General features: G+C 37.7%; 1 protein-coding gene across 3 annotated transcripts in view; it reads right to left on the reverse strand.

Annotated features, from left to right (window-relative positions):
• Positions 1-12,912: 12,912 nt before the first annotated feature.
• The window catches only part of Vgll3 (vestigial like family member 3), a 45,085-nt gene continuing 35,493 nt past the window's right edge, over positions 12,913-22,504 (reverse strand). For all 3 annotated transcript variants that reach the window (XM_048422690.3, XM_048422689.3, XM_048422691.3), the window contains exon 4: positions 12,913-18,551. In XM_048422690.3, coding sequence (XP_048278647.3) covers positions 18,508-18,551 — 44 coding nt within the window. In that variant the 3' untranslated portion in view covers positions 12,913-18,507. The remainder of the gene's footprint in view (positions 18,552-22,504) is intronic.

Below are 22,504 nucleotides of genomic sequence, written 5' to 3' on the forward strand. Positions count from 1 at the left end.
GACTTCAAACTCTATTACAGAGCTACAGTATTGAAAACAGCTTGGTATTGGCATAAGAACAGAGAAATCGACCTTTGGAATCGAATAGAAGACCCGGATATTAACCCACAAACCTATGAGCACCTAATTTTTGACAAGGGAGCTAAAGGTATACAATGAAAGAAGGAAAGCATCTTTAACAAATGGTGCTGGCATAACTGGATGTCAACCTGTAGAAGGATGAAAGTAGATCCATATCTATTACCATGCACAAAACTCAGGTCCAAATGGATTAAAGACATCAACATTAATCCATCCACCTTGAACCTGATAGAAGAGAAAGTGGGAAGTAATCTACAAGATATAGGTACAGGAGGCCTCTTCCTAAGTAGGACCCCAGTAGCACAGACAATAAGATAAACAATGAATAAATGGGATCTACTGAAACTTAGAAGCTTCTGTAAAGCAAAGGACACTGTCAGTAAGACAAAAAGGCTGCCTTCTGACTGGGAGAAGATCTTCACCAACCCCTCATCAGACAAAGGTCTGATCTCCAAAATATACAAAGAACTCAAGAAACTAGACACTAAAACTCTAATTAACCCAATTAAAAAATGGGGTACTGAACTGAACAGAGAATTCACAACAGATGAACTTCGAATGGCCAGAAGACACTTAAGGTCGTGCTCAACCTCCTTAGCGATCAGGGAAATGCAAATCAAAACCACTTTGAGATATCATCTTTCACCTGTCAGAATAGCTAATGTCAAAAACACCAACGATAGCCTATGCTGGAGAGGATGTGGAGAGAGGGGAACTCTCATCCATTGTTGGTGGGAATGCAAACTTGTGCAGCCACAGTGGAAATCAGTGTGGCGGTTTCTCAGGAAACTGGGAGTCAACCTTCCTCAGGACCCAGCAATTCCACTCTTGGGAATATACCCTAGAGATTCCCTAACATACTACAAAAGCATTTGTTCACCTATGTTCATAGCAGCACTATTTGTAATAGCCAGAACCTGGAAACAGCCTAGGTGCCCCTCAATAGAAGAATGGTTAAAAAAGGTGTGGAACATATACACATTAGAGTTTTACTCAGCGGTAAAAAACAATGACATCTTGAATTTTGCATGAAAATGGATGGAAATAGAAAACGCTTTACTGAGTGAGGTAAGCCAGACCCAAAAAGAGGAACACGGTATGTATTCACTCATAAGTGGATTCTAACCATAATTAAAGGACTTTGAGCCTATTATTCGTGATCCTAGAGAAGCTAAATAAGAAGATGAACCTGATGAAGATTATTTAGCTATATGCCAGGAGGTAGGAAATAGTCAAGAGTCCCAGGTAACCTTGGGTGCATGGGGGGTGGGTTGGGAGGGTTGTTGGAAGGGGAGAGGGTTAGAGAGAAGGGAGTAGGGGAGGAATGGGGAAAGCTCGGTTGACCGGGATGGGGTGGGGGGATGGAGGAAGGATGAATATGGGATCAGGGAAGAATATATTTCAACTAAGGGAGTCATTTTAGGGTTTACAGGAGACTTGATTATATATGGGATCCCAGGTCCAAAGAGAGATCCCCAGATTGTTCTCTGGACAGAGGAGAGGGTGCCTTAACTGGCCTTGGCCCATAACCATACTGATGAATATTTTGCTTATCACCATAGATCCTTCATCTGGCGATGGATGGCGATACAGACGGAGACCCACATTGGAGCACCGGACTGAGCCCCCCAAGGTCCAAATGAGGAGCAGAAGGACGAAGAAAATGAAAAAGGAAATAAGGACTGCGAGGGATGCTATCACCCACTGATACAAGGGGACGGATCTAATGAGAGTTTACCAAGGCCAGTTGGACTGCAACTGAACGAGGAAGCGATCCAACCAGATTCTCTGAATGTGGCCGGATTCTCTGAATGTGGCTGGCCTGGAGTCTTTCTGAAAAGCCATTGACAATGACACTGGGACTTGTTTCCTCTGCATATACTGGATTTTTGGGATCCAGTCTGTCTGGATACTCACCTTCCTGGACCTGGAGGGAGGGGGGAGGAACTTGAACTTCCCACAGGGCAGGAAACCCTGACTGCCCTTAGGGATGAAGAGGGAGGAGGAGAGGGAGTGGGGGGTGTGGGAGGGTGTTGGGAAGAGGGGCGTAAATGGAAACTTTTATAATTTAATAAAATAACTTTTAAAAAAACTCAACAAAAAGAAATTAAGCAATGTTACCTGTTCTTGTTACACCCAATTTACCAAATTCAATCATCATGAACACTCATGAATGGGGAAAGTGCTACAGAATGCCCAGATGAAGACTCTAAAACCTCTGGCCTAATGCAGCACAGGAAAGATGAAAGAACTCTAAGACATATGCATACCCATACCTTTTAGAATGTGCTTCAATCCACAGTATTCTAATGTATACAAAGATGGAAAATGAACTGTTTATTTATCCTTTCAAATGATTGCAGTGAAGAGTGAATTATTTTTCCTAATAAACAGCTGTGTACTTAGCTCAAAGATGCCTTGTTTTGTTTTATTCAGGAGACATATCTGGATTTGGACTTAAAGTTGGAATAACTGTAAAAGTCAAAAGTAAGCCATAATCATTTCCTATGTCCTCTTACTGCCTTCTTGTGGGGCATTTATGGAGAATAAATGAATTTCTATCTCTATATCACTTAATGCTTAGAGAGAAAAATATCCATTCATAGTTTCAGATAAGCTGAGATATTCTGATTTTGATTCATTGTTTAACCAAGAATGGCATACCCAAGATCTAACACATGGCCTTAATATGATGATGAAGGTGAGGTTTCTGACACAGAAAAAATTACCAAAGCTTGCCTCCGTGGAACCCATGGACACAATTTGAGGGAGGCTTTGCACAGAATTGTATTCATCAGTCATTTTCCAAAAGTCTTAGTAACTTATAACAGTGCTTCAAGTCCCCAGAATAATGTTACAGTAAGCCGCCACCCTCATTTCTCTGGTGTATAATCAGAAGCCAAATGGTCATAGTTCCCTCCGGGTATGCTTGGAGAGACAGTTACAATCAGGACACATGGCAATGTTGCAGAAATTCTTCAATAGCACCTAATGTCCACTTCAGTCAAAAAAAAAATCTAAAGGATGCTCTTACTTGGCTAGATAAATTGGGCAGGAGACCATGATATGAAGTTTCAAATCCACAGATTAAGTTATGTTAAGACTCAATAATTCACTATCGATGGCCTAGATCTCTCTAGGTTAAAATATACTGCATGACAACATTGTTTACTTCCAGTTACAGGAATTGAGTCATTCTTATCTTTTAACTGACCTCTATCACTCTTGACCCCAAAATTCATGTTAAAACTGCATAAAGGAGCCAGGCAGTAGGCAGAGGCAACTGGACTGCTGTGAGTTTGATGCTAGCCTGGTCTACATAGTGTGTTCCAGGAAGGCCAGAGCTACACAAAGAAACCATACCTGGAAAAACAAAAACAACAAACAAAAAAACAAAACTGCATAAGGTATCTTGAAGATGGCAATTCTCATCAGCATCACCAGACTTCTAGTAAACAACAATTTTTTTAGAAGGCTGGTAGTTTTCACGTAAAGCATTTATCAATGCACCATGAATGGGAATGACTCTGCCACAGATTGAGAGGGAAAGCAAGCAAGTTGTATATAACATTGCTTTCCTTACACTGCCAAATTTCTAAGCCTGTTGTATTTTTTCTTCTAAATAATTAGAGGGAAACTCTAGCATCTTAACCTCATTAACCACACAGCTCTTGGAACCAGTGCTTTGGTCAGTCAATGAAGCAAGCTGTTAAGGCCATTTCCAGCTGATCCACTTAGAAAATGTACTACTACTGTCAACAGAAACAAAATCAGTCTGACTTTATATCCGTTTATATTTAAAATTTTTTAGACTAAATATAGTCTTGAAAGTCTAAAAACTTATTAGTCTAAGATATTTAAGAACCATCTGTATAGGGGATCTCTAAGTTCAACCATATATATGTGAGCTCCTACAATCCTTGGGGGATATATGCTGTCTTCTCTCAAGGTAGCTGGTTACCTCCTATGATGCTGCTGGAATGTTACTTGAGTTTTAGGTCTATAGAGGTAAGGAAATGTGATTTAGAAGTAGACATAGAAGGAACAGACACTCCAAAAGGAAGGGGTTTTATATTGGAAGATGAATTTTAAGAATTAGTTTTAAGATTCAGTTCCTTATAAGAATTAAGTATTGCTCAAGTGTTTTCCCCTAATTTAACTTTTTTTATTGATTCTTTGTGGATTTCACATCATGCATCTCAGTCCTCCTCATTTCCTTGTTCCTTCGTATCCTCCTTCTGCCCTTGCAGTCTCCCCCAACAAAGATAAAACAAGATAAAGTTTAAAAGAAAAAAGAAAATCTCATCGTGGAAGCTGTAGTGTAGTGTGACACAGTGAGTCACAGTCTACCCTTTAGTCCATACATCTTTACTTGCAAGTATTCATTGCAATGAATCATTGCCTGCCCTCAGGTGTTTCTACATCTAAATGAGTCAGTGTTATATTACTAGTCTTCTAACATTAACAGAATAAATGTAACAGATATCTAAATATTTTTCTTAAAAATTTTCTAAACTTTACCAAAAGATTTTAGGTTTGAGGTGTCCTTTGATTGCACATACCCATAATAACTACAGTACATCTTAAAAACCACTTATCATTGTCATGAAGTTCACCAATATTTTATCTGTGATTGGAACTGAGAGTTAGAAGCCTTGATTTGATTTCTTTTCATCTCTGAAGTCTTTTCTTGCCACAGCGAAAGCTTTTCCAAACTCTAGCAATTTATAACCATTGTCACTGTTGTATCAACAGAGTAGAGCAGAATACTGAGCTTTCTTGACCCTGGATAGCTAAGGTAGCTGTATGCTACCGTATGCCATGGATTACTAACATTCCCTCTTTCTTCTTGTAAGCATACATTCTCTCATGGTGTGACATGGAGACAACTTTAGGTTACAAATCCTTTCTTGAAATTTTCTACCCTGGGACAATGTCTTAGGAACAAAAATTATGTCTGTACACTAGAACCTTATAAACAAATACACTCTGAGTTTCTCTTTTCTTTCTTTTTTCGTTTGTTTTTTTGTTTTGTTTTGTTTTGATTTTGATTTTTCAAGGCAGGGTTTCTTTGTGTCATCCTGGTTACCCTGGAACTTGCTCTGTAGACAGGGTGGTCTCAAACTCAGAGATCTGCCTGCCTCTGCTTCCCAAGTGTGAGATTAAAGGAGTGCACCACCACAGCACAGTCAGCTTTACTTTTGTTTCTAACAGTGATGCGAATCAAAGAAATATTGACAGAAAATCTAAGATGTCAGTAAAGCCAACCAGAGAGGAATGATCTGAGAACAATCCTGCTATGTGAGGAGCAAAACCAAGAAGCAGTTTCCTGGGAGCCTAAATCCTGGGTGTCAGGTAGAAATTGGGAGTATTGCTGTCTGAGAGAAGATTAGAACAGAGGCCTTTGAACTGTGGAACCCAGCCTCAGCTCCTACCATATATGGGATTCAAAGCAAAGCAGGAGAAAAAGTATCATCATTTGTCCGCATCTCCTGGAACTAGCCTCTAGTTTCCTATCAGTGCTAAGAGTGCAGGTACCTTCGATACTGCATATATCTTTTCAGCATTTGAAAAGGATTCACTCTGAGCAAATAGCCCCTAAGTATGCAAAGAACAGGTGATGTGGCTGTGTTTTGCATAGCCAAGTAACTGATCCAACATTCTTTTCTCTACTTCAGATCAGAATTCTTTGACCACACTGGGTCACCTCCCTCGCTCAGCAAAGAGAACATCAAACTGAATGGGTTATATGTACACGACAAACACATTAAACCAGATTAAGTATATAATAGGATGGCGGACAAGAACTTAAGGGGACATGGCCATCAACTTATAAAAAGTGGAGGAAGTCAAATGTGGATAATTGGTAAAATTTATTGATAAATGAGAATGTGATGGAGATTCAAATACATGGAACAGCCAGACCAAGTTGATTAATGATTCCTTTAGGGTACAGTGGTCATAGCTATTAACTTTTTTTTAGGACATTATATGGCATCTTAAGGACGTGACAAATACTTTTGGATCATTGCAATAATTTTATAGTCCTGATGAGCAGGAGACCATGAGATTTGAAGTGGGAGATGAGGCTGGATGCACTGATGTGTCTTTAGTGACATAACCGTAGCTGTCTACTGTGCTGTACATAATTAGTAATAGGAATGCTGTAAATGTTTTTTATTCTCCCCATTTCTATTTTCCATCCTCAGTAATTCAAACCAGCATGTGGGACACATGGGATGAGAAAAACTTCTAAATTACACACAGGTTTGCATATTGGCTCCTTGCAGGATAAGTTGTGTTAAAAATACAAATTCCAGGATGTCAAATCCCTAAGGGAATCATGTCTCTCTTACTTCTCATTTTTTCCCTTTTCAGATTACATAAATACCAATGGCATTTGTTGCAGAGATTGTTTGGAATTTTTCTTTGTTCCACTCTGTACAATGTCATTATTGAACTGTTGTAGCCTGGACTCCTATTAGCATGTAAAGAAGTTATCAATTTTTTTTATTCCAGTTAGACTATTCTTTCCAAGTTATTCTTGTTCCAGGAAAAACTCTGGGGTCTATCTAGACTTTGATTGTATATCAAAGGCAATAGACATGTGATCATTGAACTCTCCAAAGGGAAGAACCTTAGATGGTCTACTTTGACTCTCCCAGTTTGATGAGCATGAGGAAATACAGCAAGGACGTTTGGTAACTTTTTCCAGAAGTACACACGTCATTAGCAAAACAACTAGGTCAGAAACTTTTCTTCAGATAACCCAGAGCTCATTCTCTCTGCTCTACTTCAGTATCAAAAGACATTATTACTTGAAGCAGGCTATAACTGTCCTTGCTCATAGTCACACCTAGTCGCAAACACCTTATATCATGTTTTACATCCAAAACAAAGGCAGGACATTTCACCCAGAAGAAAACCCATGCCTCCCTCTGCTTAGCTTTAAGATATTTGCCCTCATATTCTTTATCCAGTGTCACATCTACAAGTTTTCTCCTTGTCTATGTAAATTCCTTTTAAAACATTACAGCTTTTTCTTCTGTCTCCTTCCTTCCAAGTGAACCCCTAAAAAATTTATTCACAATGCAATTGGGTTGTCTTATGCAAATTTTCAGCTGAATATACCACATCAGATAGGAAACATAAAGATGCAAAGCTACAAACCGATGCTTCTGAAATGGGAATTCCTGTGTGTGTATATTGGGTCGGGGAGGGAAGCCCAACTCTGCTCAAGTTCACCAAGTCCTAAAGAGAATTTTGGGTTCCTGTTGTGTCACTCTCTGCCTTATTTCTACAAACATTCAATACTTCAGGTACTGGTGTGTTATTTTTGCCCTGGGGTCATGCTAATCACTCTTGTTTCATTCATATTGCAGTATTTGTGCTTCTAAAATGAGGTCACAAATTGCTTTTTCATAGGAGGAATGTGTATAAGTGGCTTGGCTAAGGGCATATTCACTGTGAGCTATCAAGGGCAAGGCTTCAAGGCTCTTTGTTTCTCCAAGTACCTTCCAGGCCTTGGGATGAATGAATATTCATGTTATATGTATTGCACACTTTTAAAAAAATTAATCTGCATACATTTAGCCTATCTCCATTTAAGAATATTGTATTTACCTTATCCTATGTACATTTTAGAATGTTTTCATTCTCTCTTCTCTGACATGTTTTATCACATATTTTGAAAAAGTAGAGGACTCCATCAACCTTATGGCATAGGAAGGATGGTGCTAAAGAAACGTCACTTTTGTAGCTATGTGTAGCTTAGAATTGAGGCAACAGTGGCCATTGTCCAACCATATCCACGTCTAATACAATAACCTACATCCTAGTATATGAACAGCTTCTGAGGACACTTGAGGACAAATGGAAAGCATCCAGATTTAGCTTGGCAAGTGGCGAGACAGCATGATATAATGGAGAAGCAAGAACCATAGAAATGATTTAGCCTGCGGAATTACTCAGTGCTAACTCTGCATTACACAAGTTATTTAAAATCTCTACTCTTCAGTTTCATTGCTTAAAATGGGAACTGGGGAACAGGCTTTGGGAAGTGCTCTTGAAGACTCAATGGGGCTTTGTAAAGTCCCCATTTGGGTATGCCTAACAAAGCTTATGCTTCATAATAAGTCCACTGTTGGGCCAACTTTATGCATTGTCCTATTAAATTCACATATTCAGTCTGTAATGTAGGTGTTGCCTTTTCATTCTAAATGATGAGAAAGTGCACCTTTTCCCACAGCGAACAATTAGCATGTAAAAGACCCTATTGAAACCAAGTTATTTCACACCCTCTATGCTTTTTGACAAACTGGAATCAGATTACTGTATACTTCTTAATTCTTTTAGTACATCATCTTACTGTAGTGTGTATTCAGAGTGTGAAAAGAGAGTTCTTTAAAAGTATTTTTTAGTATAGAAATCAGAATAAAAATGAGTTTTTAAAAGATTTAACTTTGTGTATGAGTGATTTGTCTGTGTAAATGTGTGCTTGTTTGGTGCCAGGGGAAGCTGGAAGTCGGTGTTGAATCCCTGGAACTAGAGTAACAGTTGTGAGCTACCATACCAATGTCAAGGAGGAAATCCCTCCTCCGCATAGCAGCAAATGCTTCTAACTGCTAGGCTGTCTCTCTAGTCCCTAATTTTGTTATTTTTAATTGATGTGATTTTATTCATCAATTAAAGAGATTAGAGATTGACAATTTCAAATAAAAAAATAAAACTTCAACAAAAATAAGTTGTATTTTTTTCTAACCCATTGTTTTTTAATACTATTTGAGGTTGATCCTGTAAGAAAAACAACCCTAAACTTTCAAACCAGGATGTTGAAAGAATTGGTTCTGCATCCCCATATTGTAAAGAATGTTCTGCAATCCCGAAGTCTATTAGAAATCTAAGTGGCTCACAAAAGTCAGATTGCCCTTTCTCCCAAAGCATCTTGTTCCTGGGTTGTGTTTTAGAGCCTTCTATTAATACATCCTAACTTGCCATTCCGTTTTTTTTAATGTCTCTGAGAGCAAAGACGTTCAGATGTGATGTTGGAAGAAACCAGGGGAAGCAGTATGATGCTCTGGAGGTTCGCATTGGATCCCATCTAGGTTGAGCCGTGACTTTGTCACTTGCCCTTGAATGCCCTGGCAATGACTTAACTGAAGATTTCCATAAGGCTTAAGCCCCGTTCAGGAAAGAGAGAAAAGCAGCACACTGAACCACGGACTTTTTTTTCTTTTTTAAACTTTATAATTCTCCAAATAATGACCCTTAATATATTCATTTTCCAGGTGACTGCATTAGCAGCTAAGAAAATTAATGAAGAATACACAACTTCTAAATATGTAACATTGTCTAAATTCAAATCTCCATTTTATTTCGTTAAAATTCAATATCAATCTTCATAGGGCTATTTGTGAAGATTCCTTAGTTTCAAGTAGGTCTCTCATTATTATAGACAAGCTTGGGGTTATCTTATTTTATTTTTTTAGTTCTCTTCTCTTTGTATTTCTCAGCAATTTTTTTCCCCAAAACTACTTAGTTTTCTTTCCATCGATTTTCGATGACGTCTAAACTGAGGAAATACAGTATTGTGATAGCAGCATGTTGCCGTGGACTCTGCTTCTAGGGTCTAACTTGTCCCTCTTCATAGTCTTAGCCCTTTCCTCCACTATCTTTCAACAAAATACTTTAATAACAGACTCACATTTTACAGCTCCTCTGAGGTTCCCCCCCACCCTGCCCCCTGCTCTTTGGGTTCTCAGAGGCAGGCACATGTTTACTTTCACAATCAGTTTAGTGTCTGATGTTACACAAAGTGATGACACACATAAAATGGCTCTTCTGTGATCGAAAGTTTGGACCATCACTGCCGGAAGGCCACTCACAACAGGACTTTCTCACCCACCCTGTGCTATGACAAGCCTTAATGGAATCTGGCCTGAGGAGTGTCTGGGTTCTGTGTGAGGTTGGTGTCAAAGCAAGTCCAAGCAAGTTCTCCAAAGTGCAGCCCTTACAACATCGCTAAACTCAAAAACATTCCTTCAAGGCACCACCCACCTTTCCCAGTGGGAATCCAGGGATCTAACATGTAAGCAGAAGAGGGTGTTAGGTTTGTGCTGTCAGAAGATTCATGGGGGAGGGGCAAAGCCAAGATGGGAAAATGAATGCCATTACCACCACAATATTCTTCTTAAGGATGAGGGAGTACACCCTGCAGCTGTTGAACATAGGCTGCACTGCTCAACATATTTTGCATATTTACACACACCAAGTATTTCCAAACAGGCTTGTGTTTGTTTAAAATCCCCCACTGAGATGTCTGGTAAATCTGTCATTGTAGAAAGCTATTTGTTTAGTGAAGTTTGCAAAGCTGTGTTCAAAATCATACATGCACACACACACACACAGAGGCACACTCACACACACACACACAGGCACACGCACACACACACTGTATGCACTTCTGTGTGTGTGTCTGTGCATGTGTGAGCATGTAAGCTAGAGACTCACTGTCATCAGCCACATCGTAGAGAGATCTGGATTAATCTACTTATCACCTCATACTTAGAAATGAAATGACATAGAACCTAAGACCAAAGAAATGGAGAAAATAATTAGTTGAAACATTCTTTTTTCAGATTAAAATTCTGTACAAAGCAAAATATATATTAACATTATTGAGTAATTCTTGGCTTTCCTAAACTGTCAAAATTGAAGTTTCTTAATTGCTATTATCTTTATCTGTGATGTGTAAGTTCTTTTATCCAACTTTACTAATTGACAAAGTAAAAATTGTATATATTCAATGTATACAGGATAGTTTGATACATACATCAAATAATAATTACTACGGTCAAATTCATTAACACATCCATCATTAAAAGTGTTTTGGTTTTTGTAAGAAAACCCAGTACTACATGGACTTCTCATGTAACTGATTTCTTTTGGAAATGTAAAACACCACAAAACCACACATAATCACATAACTCATTCAGAAAAGGCTAGGGAACTTTCAACAGAAGAAATGGAGCAGTTTAAAGCTGTATTTTGCTTTTCGTAAGATACACAAGAAAAGGATAAAGTATCGTGCTTAAAGGGGAACAGATTTTGTATTTTTTGGCAGCATATTAAATCCTCTGTTGCTATATTTGGCTCTCTGTAAATAGCGGCTCGTACAAGGGCAAGGCAAGGATCAATGCTGGTGTCCTTCATTCAGCCACAGCCAAACTTGGTATGAAAGTAGAGCACTCGTGTTTGACTGTTGTTTCCAACAGACTTGCAGCTCATTTATTGATCAGCCGCATTCCAAAGTGTGGATTTCTACTTTGCTCATTAAAACTATCAAACCACGCATGCTTTTCTAAAATAGTTTTCCACTGCTTAACTGATAGCAGATGGAATCATTCTCTCTAGACAGAAGTGGTAAGACTTCGCCATGTCAAAATGATTATCCGTCACTGTTTAGTCAAGTGATAGGCTTGGGGAATTGGCACTTCACAGGATGGGCCTAAGACCCGCCCCGAAGCAAAATAACTAAATTGTTATTGGTTGTTCTCAGAGAAAACACTTCAGTAAGAAACTGCACACACTCTAGGACTGTTTTCCACTCCTTTGAGCTCTAGTTGTGACGTCTTGGATTCTCCAGCTCCACAGTATGTCCCCAAAACGACATGAAACATTTGAAGAAACAGCAGAAATGTCCTTGGCATTATCCTATTATCTAAAGGGAAGACAACATCGCTCACAAACACTGAAGCCAAGATTATGCTCTGCTAATTTCTCATGAAGTAGTAAGTCCTCCCTGGTTGCAAACTGATTTTAAGAAACGCACTGAAAACAATAATAATAGTGGTAGACTAAGATATATTGACATTCTTTCTCCCAAATTTGAGAACATTTATCTCATGCAGACATAGGGGCTACGAAATAATAAACACTCGTCTGAATTCTGCCAGGAGAACTAATTTGCAACCACAACGGGACCTTACCTTGCAGGGAGGAGGTAGAAGAGAATGCGCGAGTAGCACCAGGTGAGGGGGACTGGTTTTGAGTAAGGAAGAAGGGCCCGGGGCGGAAGGACTACAGATACAGAAAGCAGATGTACAGATGTCCTCTCGGAGTATGGGAACAGGCTGTAGTCTGTGCTTTGTAGCCCAAGACAAAACCTGCACTAGATTAGAAGCCCAGCAGGTGCAGAACTGTAAAACAGTCTGTTTGTGTTGTCTTAAGTCATTATTATTTTTAGTTATGTTTTTGAGCAGCCGTAAATCCCTTTTATACTACCCTAGTCTAACTATGCCAAATGATTTGACCTGCGTTGCTGGAGGATATTCTTATTTAAGATTGCTTTCCAAATGTGTATTTTCATATTAAAGAACAATTAATAAGAAAAAAAGAGGGACTATGCACTGAGCATGAATAACTTCCTTCACAATACAAACCCTTGGAAACTTCTTCTCCAGGGCCACTTCTTCCATGTCAGTCAACTGTTGAAGAGTTTTGCGGTTGTTGTTGATTTGATATTGCTTACAGAAAGTTCTATGCTGACAAATGTGGAAACATGTTTCCCAAAGGGTCAAACAAATACCTTAGAAGCATCATACTGAAAAACTTCTCAAGACTCCTGCTGTTATGTCATTAATTCATTTCACTTGCTCTTCCATTATAAACATGTGTTTCATAATCCACTCCAAACTGTAACAAATAAATGTCATGGCACTGGAAAGTAACCTCATAGTTTACAAAATCTAAGATGCATTTTTTGAACGATATCTACATGTTTTGAAAACACAGAGGCAACAGGTTTATTTACCAGAAGTGCAGGCTCAATCATTAAAGTCACATTAAATTATTTATTAAGCAAATTCAAGAAAATGTCATCCGTTTTTCTTACAAAGACTTCCATGATTTTATATCAGTGACACAGATAGGAGTCCTGCATTTGAAGAATAACAGCGAAAAATCATATGATTTTACAATAATAAAGTCAAAAGTTTTAAGAATTATACATTATTCATTAGTTAACAATGACAGCATTGCCAAGATTGTTTGGCTTCCTTTTCTGGAAATAAGAAATCAAGGTGGCGTGATTTCTCTCAGAACAAACCTGGAATCTCACTGTATGCCAATGCTGTAAGATATGAAGTTCTATTATCAGTTTTCAGTCTACGTTATCAAGTGATAAATATAAAGTTTATCATATTGTGTATCTTTTTCTTTACAAAAGTATTTCACCTTACCTAGGTATACATGATGAAAACAAAAGGAATCCATGTTTCCCTTTAAATATATGCATTTTAAATGATACAAAGAACTCACATGAAGATTTCCCTATGTTGTACATTTTGAAAAGTACCTATATGGAATAGTGTTCATAAATCAAATAGAATGTCCACAAGTATACATCTCCTACACATTAAACCAAGTGTGTAAAAATTAGTACCTTGGCTCTCGCCACAGCATAGAACAATAAAATAAATCTACTTCTATCAGTATAGAGAGAAAAGTTCACATCTTAGGCCAAAGAGAAGAAAACCTCATTAAGAATTTTATATTCAAAAGGAACTAGTCGTAGTCTACAATTTAGTAGTCAGAAATAATTCTAAAAGAAACTTCTTGGTGATGGTGTGCCCCTTTCCAGAAGAGGAGATGTCCCTGTTGCCTTTCGCAACGTAACTGAATTGGTAAATTACATTTAAGTCTATTAGAATTCCCTGCGGTTTAAAAGGCAGATTTAGAAAATATCACTGGATCAATATAAACTGGTCAAAACTTCAAGAATATTCCCTTGATTAATCACTTCACATCACAAAATGTTTCAAGCAAATAAAAGCTCATAGCAAAAATTTAAAAGTTAAGACATCTAACTAGCACTAATTTTATAGTTTAAGAATTCTTATAGTTAAGAAGCACGAAGAGGAAAACTACTATGCGATATTCTACAAGTTGGATCTGTGACCTAGTTCTAGGACCATGTGACCATGGTGATTAGCATTGGGAAGCTATTGAAACCAAGGTTCTGTTGCTGACTCCCTTCATTCCCCAATTACAAAAGTCATCCTTTCATGGCTTGTATATGCGTGTTCAGCTAGTTGCTGACACACGTTAGCCTATTCCTTCTGAAATCATTTTAATCAAAGTTTTCACCTTGTAATGGTGGATTGAAAAGATGCCTCAAACTGCAGATTTTTAAGGAGATTTTGTTTTGTCTCGCTAGTCTTAATATTGTCTGAAAGATGTTCATTATGCATTCTGCAGGGAAGGGTTAAAAAAAAAAGACACCAAACAAGCTTAATCTTTGGTGTCTCTTGCACGTAAGAATCACAGAGTGACTTCATTTTTGGTTCCATGCAGCTTCTGCTCTCCTCCCACAGATGGGAAGGTGATCCATCACAGAGTCCCTGACTGCCGTCAATACCCCTTTGTAACTGCAACGACTGAGTCAACTCTTCCCATCCTCAATAACCGACACAGTGTCAACATCTGCTTCCAATAACGTTAGTTCATTTTTTTCCCTCGAATAGAGTAAATCGGCTGACTGAGATCGTAAAAGGGGTGCTTCCCCCTCCCTTTCCATGCGAGCAATTTTTTTCCACCATATTGTGCAACTTTCCCTCCAAGGCAAGTAAAAACAAGGGGTGGGGGGGAGGAAAATTGAAAGGGAACATTCGTAATCGGGTTCCAAGGAAACACGATGCATACCTGACAAATACAAGTTAGGCAGCTTGAAGGCAAAAGGCACTGTCCTCCTCATTTCAGAGACAGCAATGTATAGAGTTGTGAATGAATATGACTTAGACTCAGCCCACAACCACTAAATGTTTAATTAACTTTCCTTTTAAAACACCGTATTAAAAATTCAGAGTTAATTAAGAAGTCAGCAATTTTTTTTCTCCTGTAAGAAGAGTAAAAGGTTCTCTTTGCCATGCATGACTCCTTAGAGAAAAGCAGCCACTGGTTTACTTGACTTCTGAAGAATGAATATGCAACATGAAGGGAAAAAAAGGATATTTAAGGGTTCAACTTAAAAACCAACTTGTTGAACCGATGCTCATTTGTGGAGGCTGTCAGTTATTTGAACTATAAGTCAGGCACATCTGTATGTTTTCAAACTTTCCCAGCCTTCTTTATTAGGTAGCATTGTCCCAGTTTCATCAGGAGGTAAATAAATGACGTTCCAAATCACACAATAAGCCATGGCTAAGTCAGACTTCGGTGAAGAACAAGTTTACACTAACTCCTCCTGCTCGCCTACTCTCTTCTCAGCCGAAACAGTAACATGTGTCCTTCTCTTGTCCATCACTTACTGCCACTCCCACCAGCTAATTCAGCAAATATTATTTCACACAGGATGCTTTTCATAAGGGACAGACTGCAATTTCTAACGATAGTCTCTGTCACTTGAAATTACAGTTACAACCTTTAGTCACGCAGTGAGCTTAAAGATACTTCCTTTTCCATTTTCGGTAAGCTTGGAAATGGACAAAAACAAGGGACTCATATAGGCATCCTATAAAACATTTTTAATGGTATAAATTCAGGAAATGTATTCTTCAATATTTTTGCAATTCACTAATTTTTGGGCAATATTACTACTTTGTGGAGGTAATATAATGCAAATCTTAAAAAGAAATAGATATGAGAAAAGTTGGAAAAGTTAAAAAAATCTGTCTTTGTTCATAAAAATTTTAGACTCTAAACTTTAGAGTCCCTTTACAAATTCACAAAAAAAGATCACATATCCTGTGTGGACCCATATAGTCAACATTATGATGTTTCTTAGATTAGATAGTCCATTAGTGAAATAATAGATTCTATATAGAATAATAAAATTTTCCAGTGTCATGTTTACAGGTTTTCAGATAGACTGAAAGAAAATTAAGTTGTAAAACAGTCAAAGGTAGAGTGGGTTTAATGAAGTCAGAGGGGCAGGTGGTACTCACCTTTCAACAAAGCAGCCATACTTTGAAGTGAAAAAATCCATACTCAGAGTATAATATAATAGCATTTTACATGCGAATGAATTCAGATTATTTATTTTGCTATGTTATAACTCCCTTTAATAGAGCTGGTTGTTAGAGTAATGTCAAAACATTGAGTGATGCTGGACAACTAGACACGTTCCCTCTCCTTTCACTAGATTTGATGCATTTCTTCGGTGACAGTGTGCCGCTCATACCCCTGCTGCTCTCTAATGGAGGGCGAGCACACGTCTTTGTTGCATGCAGAAGATTCAGATTTTTCCACTTTCCTTAAGCCTCGAGACAAATAATCTTTTGCCCACAGTTCAGAGAGGATAAGAGCAAAATCACTAAATTATCTGCTTTCTCTTTCCATCCAATTTGATGATAAAGAAAGAAAGAAGCAAAGAGTTGGCCCTCTTAACCTCACCTTAACTAGGAAAATTCAATGAAAGAAGCTCACTGAGTTCAAGTGTGGCACCGTTCTAAGGGGCTGCAATGTAAGTCAGTATGTTCCAAGACCAGATGAGACAACAGCCAGTGAATCTCTCTTAACTCAGGACGACTCAAGCCAAAATGAATTTGACAGATGCATTCAACTCTGTGATCCACATATTTGTGCAGATAACAAATAAAATCAGTTTTTTCTTTAATCAAAGTCCAGACAAAAAGGAACAGAATTTAATGAGGCCACTGTCTGGATATTTAAATTATATATCATCAAGTGGAAGCTACCGTAAGTCTAGACTCCATGGTGAGGGGGGGGATGCAAAGACTGTGTTAAAGAAAACCAAGATGAAGAAATGGTGTAGAATGTGGATACAGCAATGATATGGGATTATAATGCAAATCCAGCAGGAGGAGAAACTAATGCATATGATACAGCCAAGGAAAATGTTAGGAAAGGAGTTGTGAGGATTCTGCTGAACCACTTGTTGTGTCGTTAATGTGTAAAGTATTCACACCCACGATGTACACAATTAAAAACAGAAAGTAGCACGTTTCTCAACATTCAGTTTTGTGTGTGTTGAGAGAGATGAGAAAATTATCAAATACAAACATCTGTACCACACTCAGTTCCTATATAACCAACGGCTGGGAGCAACTGAAAGGAACAAGAGACTGTCTCTTAGATTTGCCAGTTACCGTTTCCTTCATAATCGTAATCTTGGCTTGATCTTCTCTTAAGGTTAATAATCCCAACTTCGCTTTTTTTTTTTTTATGTGTGGCCCATGTGAGTTTCATTTCTCAAACTTTCAATTTTTAACTCAGTTTCTGCAATTGAAGTATTAAGTTAAATTCATTGCTACTCTAATTTTTCTGCAACTTTTCAAAGCTAATTGCACTTAAAAGAAAATTAAAATCTTGCAACATGCTTGAATTAAATCATTACATATCAAATACATTACTTGTCAGTTTACAATGGAGAGGAAAAGTCAGTGCTGTGTCACGTGTCTTCCTCCTTTCCTGAAGCTACTCATTTGAATTCACTACGGGAAATAAACTCATTCAAAGTAGGACGTTCAAAATTGCCATGAATGAATGGTTAGAAGTCAGGAAAGTTAGTCACTGGTATCCACAGGAATTATTGCTAAATGCATTGTTTTTCCTGTATTGAATGAAAGTGTGCATAAGCTCTTTTCCTAATTATTAAGATTGGATGGACTATAGAGAGAATGACTTTTTGTTCATTTCTCTGGGAAAATAAAAGTAATAAAATATGCTATAATCTGTGACCCTTTAAAAGAAAGTGCCCTTTCAAACTGCACGTATATAACTGCAAACTAAGGGAACTATAATGGAATTAAACCTTCACTGAGATTCAATATAAACCCAATGCTTCACTAGTTTGTCTATGATAGCGCCACTGCTGAGAAAAGCTGAAACCCTTGAGGTACCCTTGGAAGCACAGACACAGAGTATTCCCGACATTTTAAAGAGCTGCACTTCAACATGTTTTGACCAGTGCTTTTCTGAGAGCAAGTTCTTTAAACAGAACTCACCAATTGTTACAATATTAAAAAAAAATACATCCCTCAAAAATATCCCCTTCATGCTAAACCAAAGTTTCTGTATTTCTACAAAAATAGAAGAGAAAGATACAAAATGGTTTTCCTGAAGGAATGAGCATTTCATCTGTTGGCTCATCTTCTGACAAGTTGACTAGTTCAAACAGAAAAAAGAGAAAACAAAAACTGATGCAGGTTCTGGTAAAGGCGTGTAAAATGAGACGTTGCACAGCTGACAAAGGCTCAGATGAGGGAAAACAGACAAAATGCTTCTCTTCAATGACTAGGACCCACTCTGTTTTCTCCAGAAACAGTTCAAATCTAAAGACAATGGCCTTCTACGTTCTCTTCTCCATCCATTTTTCCTGTGTCCCATTGCTGGATAGGAAATCCCAATGGCATCTTTTCCCAGTGGCCCTTGGATTCAGGTTGCAATATGACTTGCTAATACCATGATTCAGTACCAAGCTGATTCTTTGCTCTTGTCCTGATGTTGAAGACCTAAAAATGATGAGAGTGGAAAATAATGAAGAACAAACATACACATGAAGCATTCATAAATGTTCCTGACCTGCAATAAACTGAGTGCAGAAAGTGAAACCCTGGCAATCATGAGAAATGACTTAAGGACAACCTGTTCTTCTCTAAAAAGGCCTAGGAGAACAATATGTGAAAAGAATGCTGTACTAGAACAGTGCTGTTAATACAATACAAATTCTTTGCTTTTTTTATTTCCTTGGATTAGGAGTGCATTATAATTAAAAATTGTACCTTAACTTCAAGAGGAAATGATAATGGAAGAGAAAACAGACATAAACAACCTGAGGAACATTTGAACAATAATTCAGTTAAGACTCCCAGCAACCAGTGCCATTAGACTTGTGGACTAATATTTGCGGTAGTTTTAAAATGTATTTCATTCAGAGGGACATCATTAAAGTCACCTATAGCAAGTGCTTAAATATGACTAAAGCATGGAGTTTAGTAGCATTGCTAAGCTAAGTAGGCCCTAGTGTGACTAATACAGCCTATAACCTATTTGCTAATTTACTTCTTTCAACATCTTTCCCATCACGAATTCAGAGTGGCTCAGGAAAATCTCAGGGGCATTGCAAGAAAATGAGATTACATTAAGTATAAAACAGATATGTGAACATGTCAGAATTCCACCTGATAGGTAAAATAGGAAGTTGATGAAAGAGGACATTTAGAAAAATGTAAATCTCTGTTTACTACTATAGCCATTTAGTTTCTGATACAGTCAATTAGCAGAGGCCTTCCCCGCCAAACAAACCGGACATCAAGTTTCATTTTGTATGGCTTTTTAAAATATAATTGATAAACACATCCAAATATATTGTATGCATTAAAATATTTTGATGTACATACATGTTGAAACAGTTACTATACTCAGTTATCAAGTCTATCACCTCTTTCAGCTTCCTATATTTTTATATCTGAGGCAAATAATTTGGATGAGTGAATACTGTCAAAACCTTCTTTAGTCATTCAGAACATAACACCAAAATGTGAAGTGAGGCCTCCAAAATGTGGATAGAAAGAAATGACGATTGTTACATTAGTGCCAGGATCTCTAGCTATTTTCCTGGCCCTTTGTTTAAAGGTGATATCAATTGGGATTGAATATTAGAAACTGAAAAAAAAACAATGATCCAGGATAGTTTTACATTTTGATTGCTGCTATAACGATACTTCTTGTCCCTCAAACTATCAAAGAATTTTATCATATAAAGATATTATAAACACTGTCACTGGATGCAGATACTAAGACATCATTCTTAACACAACGTGACAGAATAAATAAAAGGAACACAAGAAGCACATCAGAATTACAAGGAACAGTCTACACAGGAGAAAGCACTAGAGTATTGACTGAAGGCAATATGGGTTTCAAAAGAATGGTTTATCATTTTCTAAGATGACTGGCATTTCACTTAATGCACAATTTTTACTCCCATTACAAAGACGAGGGAGAGGATAAAAGAGAAAGAGAGAGGAAGGAAGAAAAAAAATAAAAAGATCAGGAATGTATCACAACCCTCATTTGATTTACTCATTTTCAAATAACGTTGTGGGTAGAAAAATTTGCAAGCTGACATAGTCTCTGTGGGGTGACTTGTATAATCTAAGCCACCTTTACTGACAATTTGCTGACTACAGAAATATTTTTTTCATTATTAATACTTCTTCTCATCTTCTACACTACACAGTATTTCCAGAGCTGAAGACTGCATCAATCTATAGAATGTCAACACTGCAAGTCATGAATACTGTTGTATTCATTGAGTGGTCTAACTTTTTTTCCTTTTAAAATAAAAGCAATCCCTAGTTTGATGTGCAAAAATATATGATTCCTTCAGATCATGCAAGCATTTTATCATAGCCAAGTATGGAATTACTTAAAATGGACTTCAAATTTTCAACCAGAATAGCAGGAATCATTCTCTCATTATAAATGCATCTCTTCCATGTTTGATTCCACGTCTCTATGCCACTCCAGAGTATAGTTTTGTTTTGTTTTTTTTTTTAAATCCATCTGCCAATTCATCTATAACCTCCCAGGTATTAAACAACTATTGGATCCTCGTGGCTTAGATTCTTCTTAGTGGGAAGACATAAATCAAATCTTTGCTTTAATTTTCAGGCATCATTTTCTGTAAATTTCAAAATAAGCATAATTTTGCAAAGAAGAGTGACAAACGCCCTACTCACATGCTGCACCATAAATGCAGGACCATTTTCCTAGTAAAGACAGTTACAGGCAGTGATTCAGGACACTTAAGAACCAGCCACTTAGATTTTGTCCAACAAAATAGAGAGAAAATTGTTAGTTTTGATCCTTGTGTGGTCTACACACAAATCACAATTCTCCAAAAGCTTGTGAGAAGAGGCTCTCCTCTGCTACAAATTTTCTCCATTTGGACTCCTTTGGTCTTCCAATGCCAATCAAGTCTATATGGAATTAGGTCCCGATACATTCTGAGACATTCACTGGCTTTCAGAAATCACCAGAATTTTCTTTCTTTGTGTTAGCAATGCCATTTTGGCTTTATTCTTCAGTCCATATACTATTTTAGTAGAAGGGAAAATAAAAAGCATGAGAACAAGGCTAGCTAACATTCTTAGGATTTGGGTAGGCCAAGCTTTAGGCTAGGTGTTTTGCATGAAACAACTCAATCTTCTCAGTCATGCTTTAACGATATGTATTTTACTCAATTAGAATGCAGTGTTGGGGAATATAATTTTAATGTTGTTGATGTTGCATTTGTTTAACTCTGTAAAACCATGTTACTGTGCCTGTCTAAAACACATTATGGTTAACAGTCAATAGTGAGGAGAGGGGAATAGGTGGTGCTAGCCAGCAGAGAGGATAAATATGAGGAGAAAGCTTGGAGAAAGATCTGGGAACAAGAAAGAAAGGAGGAAGACTTCAGAGGCCAACTACCCAGCTACCCAGCTATATAGCCAGACATGGAGTAAAGAGGAAAGGAAAGGTGTATAGGAATGGAGGGGAAAAAAAACCCAAGACCTAAAATAAATGGGATGATTTACGTTAAGAAAAGTTGGCAAGAAACAAGTCAAGCTAAGGCCAGGCATTCATAACTAAAAATAAGCCTCTATGTGTGATTTATTTGGGAGCTGGGTGGTGCCCCATCCAAAAGTCAAAAGACTAAAAAAGTAAAGAGTAAAATGTCACACAACAATGCAGAAACTAGGGGAAGTGATGGCTGCAGCACGTCTGTAAGGAGGTTTTCTCATGTATCAGAGATTGTATTACTCTTAATGACAGGATATATGTGCATCTCATGTGAACAGTATTGGTTACAAGCAATGGCAGTAGGACACTAGCCATAGTCTACCTAACCCTTAAGTAAACAGCATCTCACAAAATCAGAACACAAAAAGGCTAAACAGCTTCTTACATACCCCTTTGAACTCTTTAAATCCACATATGCCCCAAATTCTTCTGAACTGATATCAAGACTAAGATGAGGCTCTTTTAAACAACTATATTAACTGACATTTGCCTCTAACACATAATAATTACATTGTAGTCCGTCATGCTTCAGACCATTTTGGTGTAATAGGCTATGTGACATCAACTAATGGACCCTTCTGTGCTTATTTGTGCTGTAATTGTTCCAGACTCATCCACTTCCCTGGTGGGAACTTTTCAAAAATAGAAAACTTGTGACTTATGGCTTTCTGCTTGTTTATTACAAATCAGAAGTAAACCTGGAAACAAAAATATTGCCTTACTGACATCTGAGTTTGATTGTGAGATGTACTTAGGAAAAGAGCCTGGAAGAAACTAAAAGCCCAGAAACACATTTTCTCACTTCAGTTCCAACACCAACACCACCTGATCACCACAGAAAAGAAGAAAATATCCATACCCAAGCAAACAAATGGAGCAATTAAGAACTCAAGAG

Source organism: Myodes glareolus, chromosome 2 (genome assembly GCF_982192425.1).
Source record: "Myodes glareolus chromosome 2, mMyoGla1.1, whole genome shotgun sequence".
Taxonomy (NCBI): Eukaryota; Metazoa; Chordata; class Mammalia; order Rodentia; family Cricetidae; genus Myodes; species Myodes glareolus.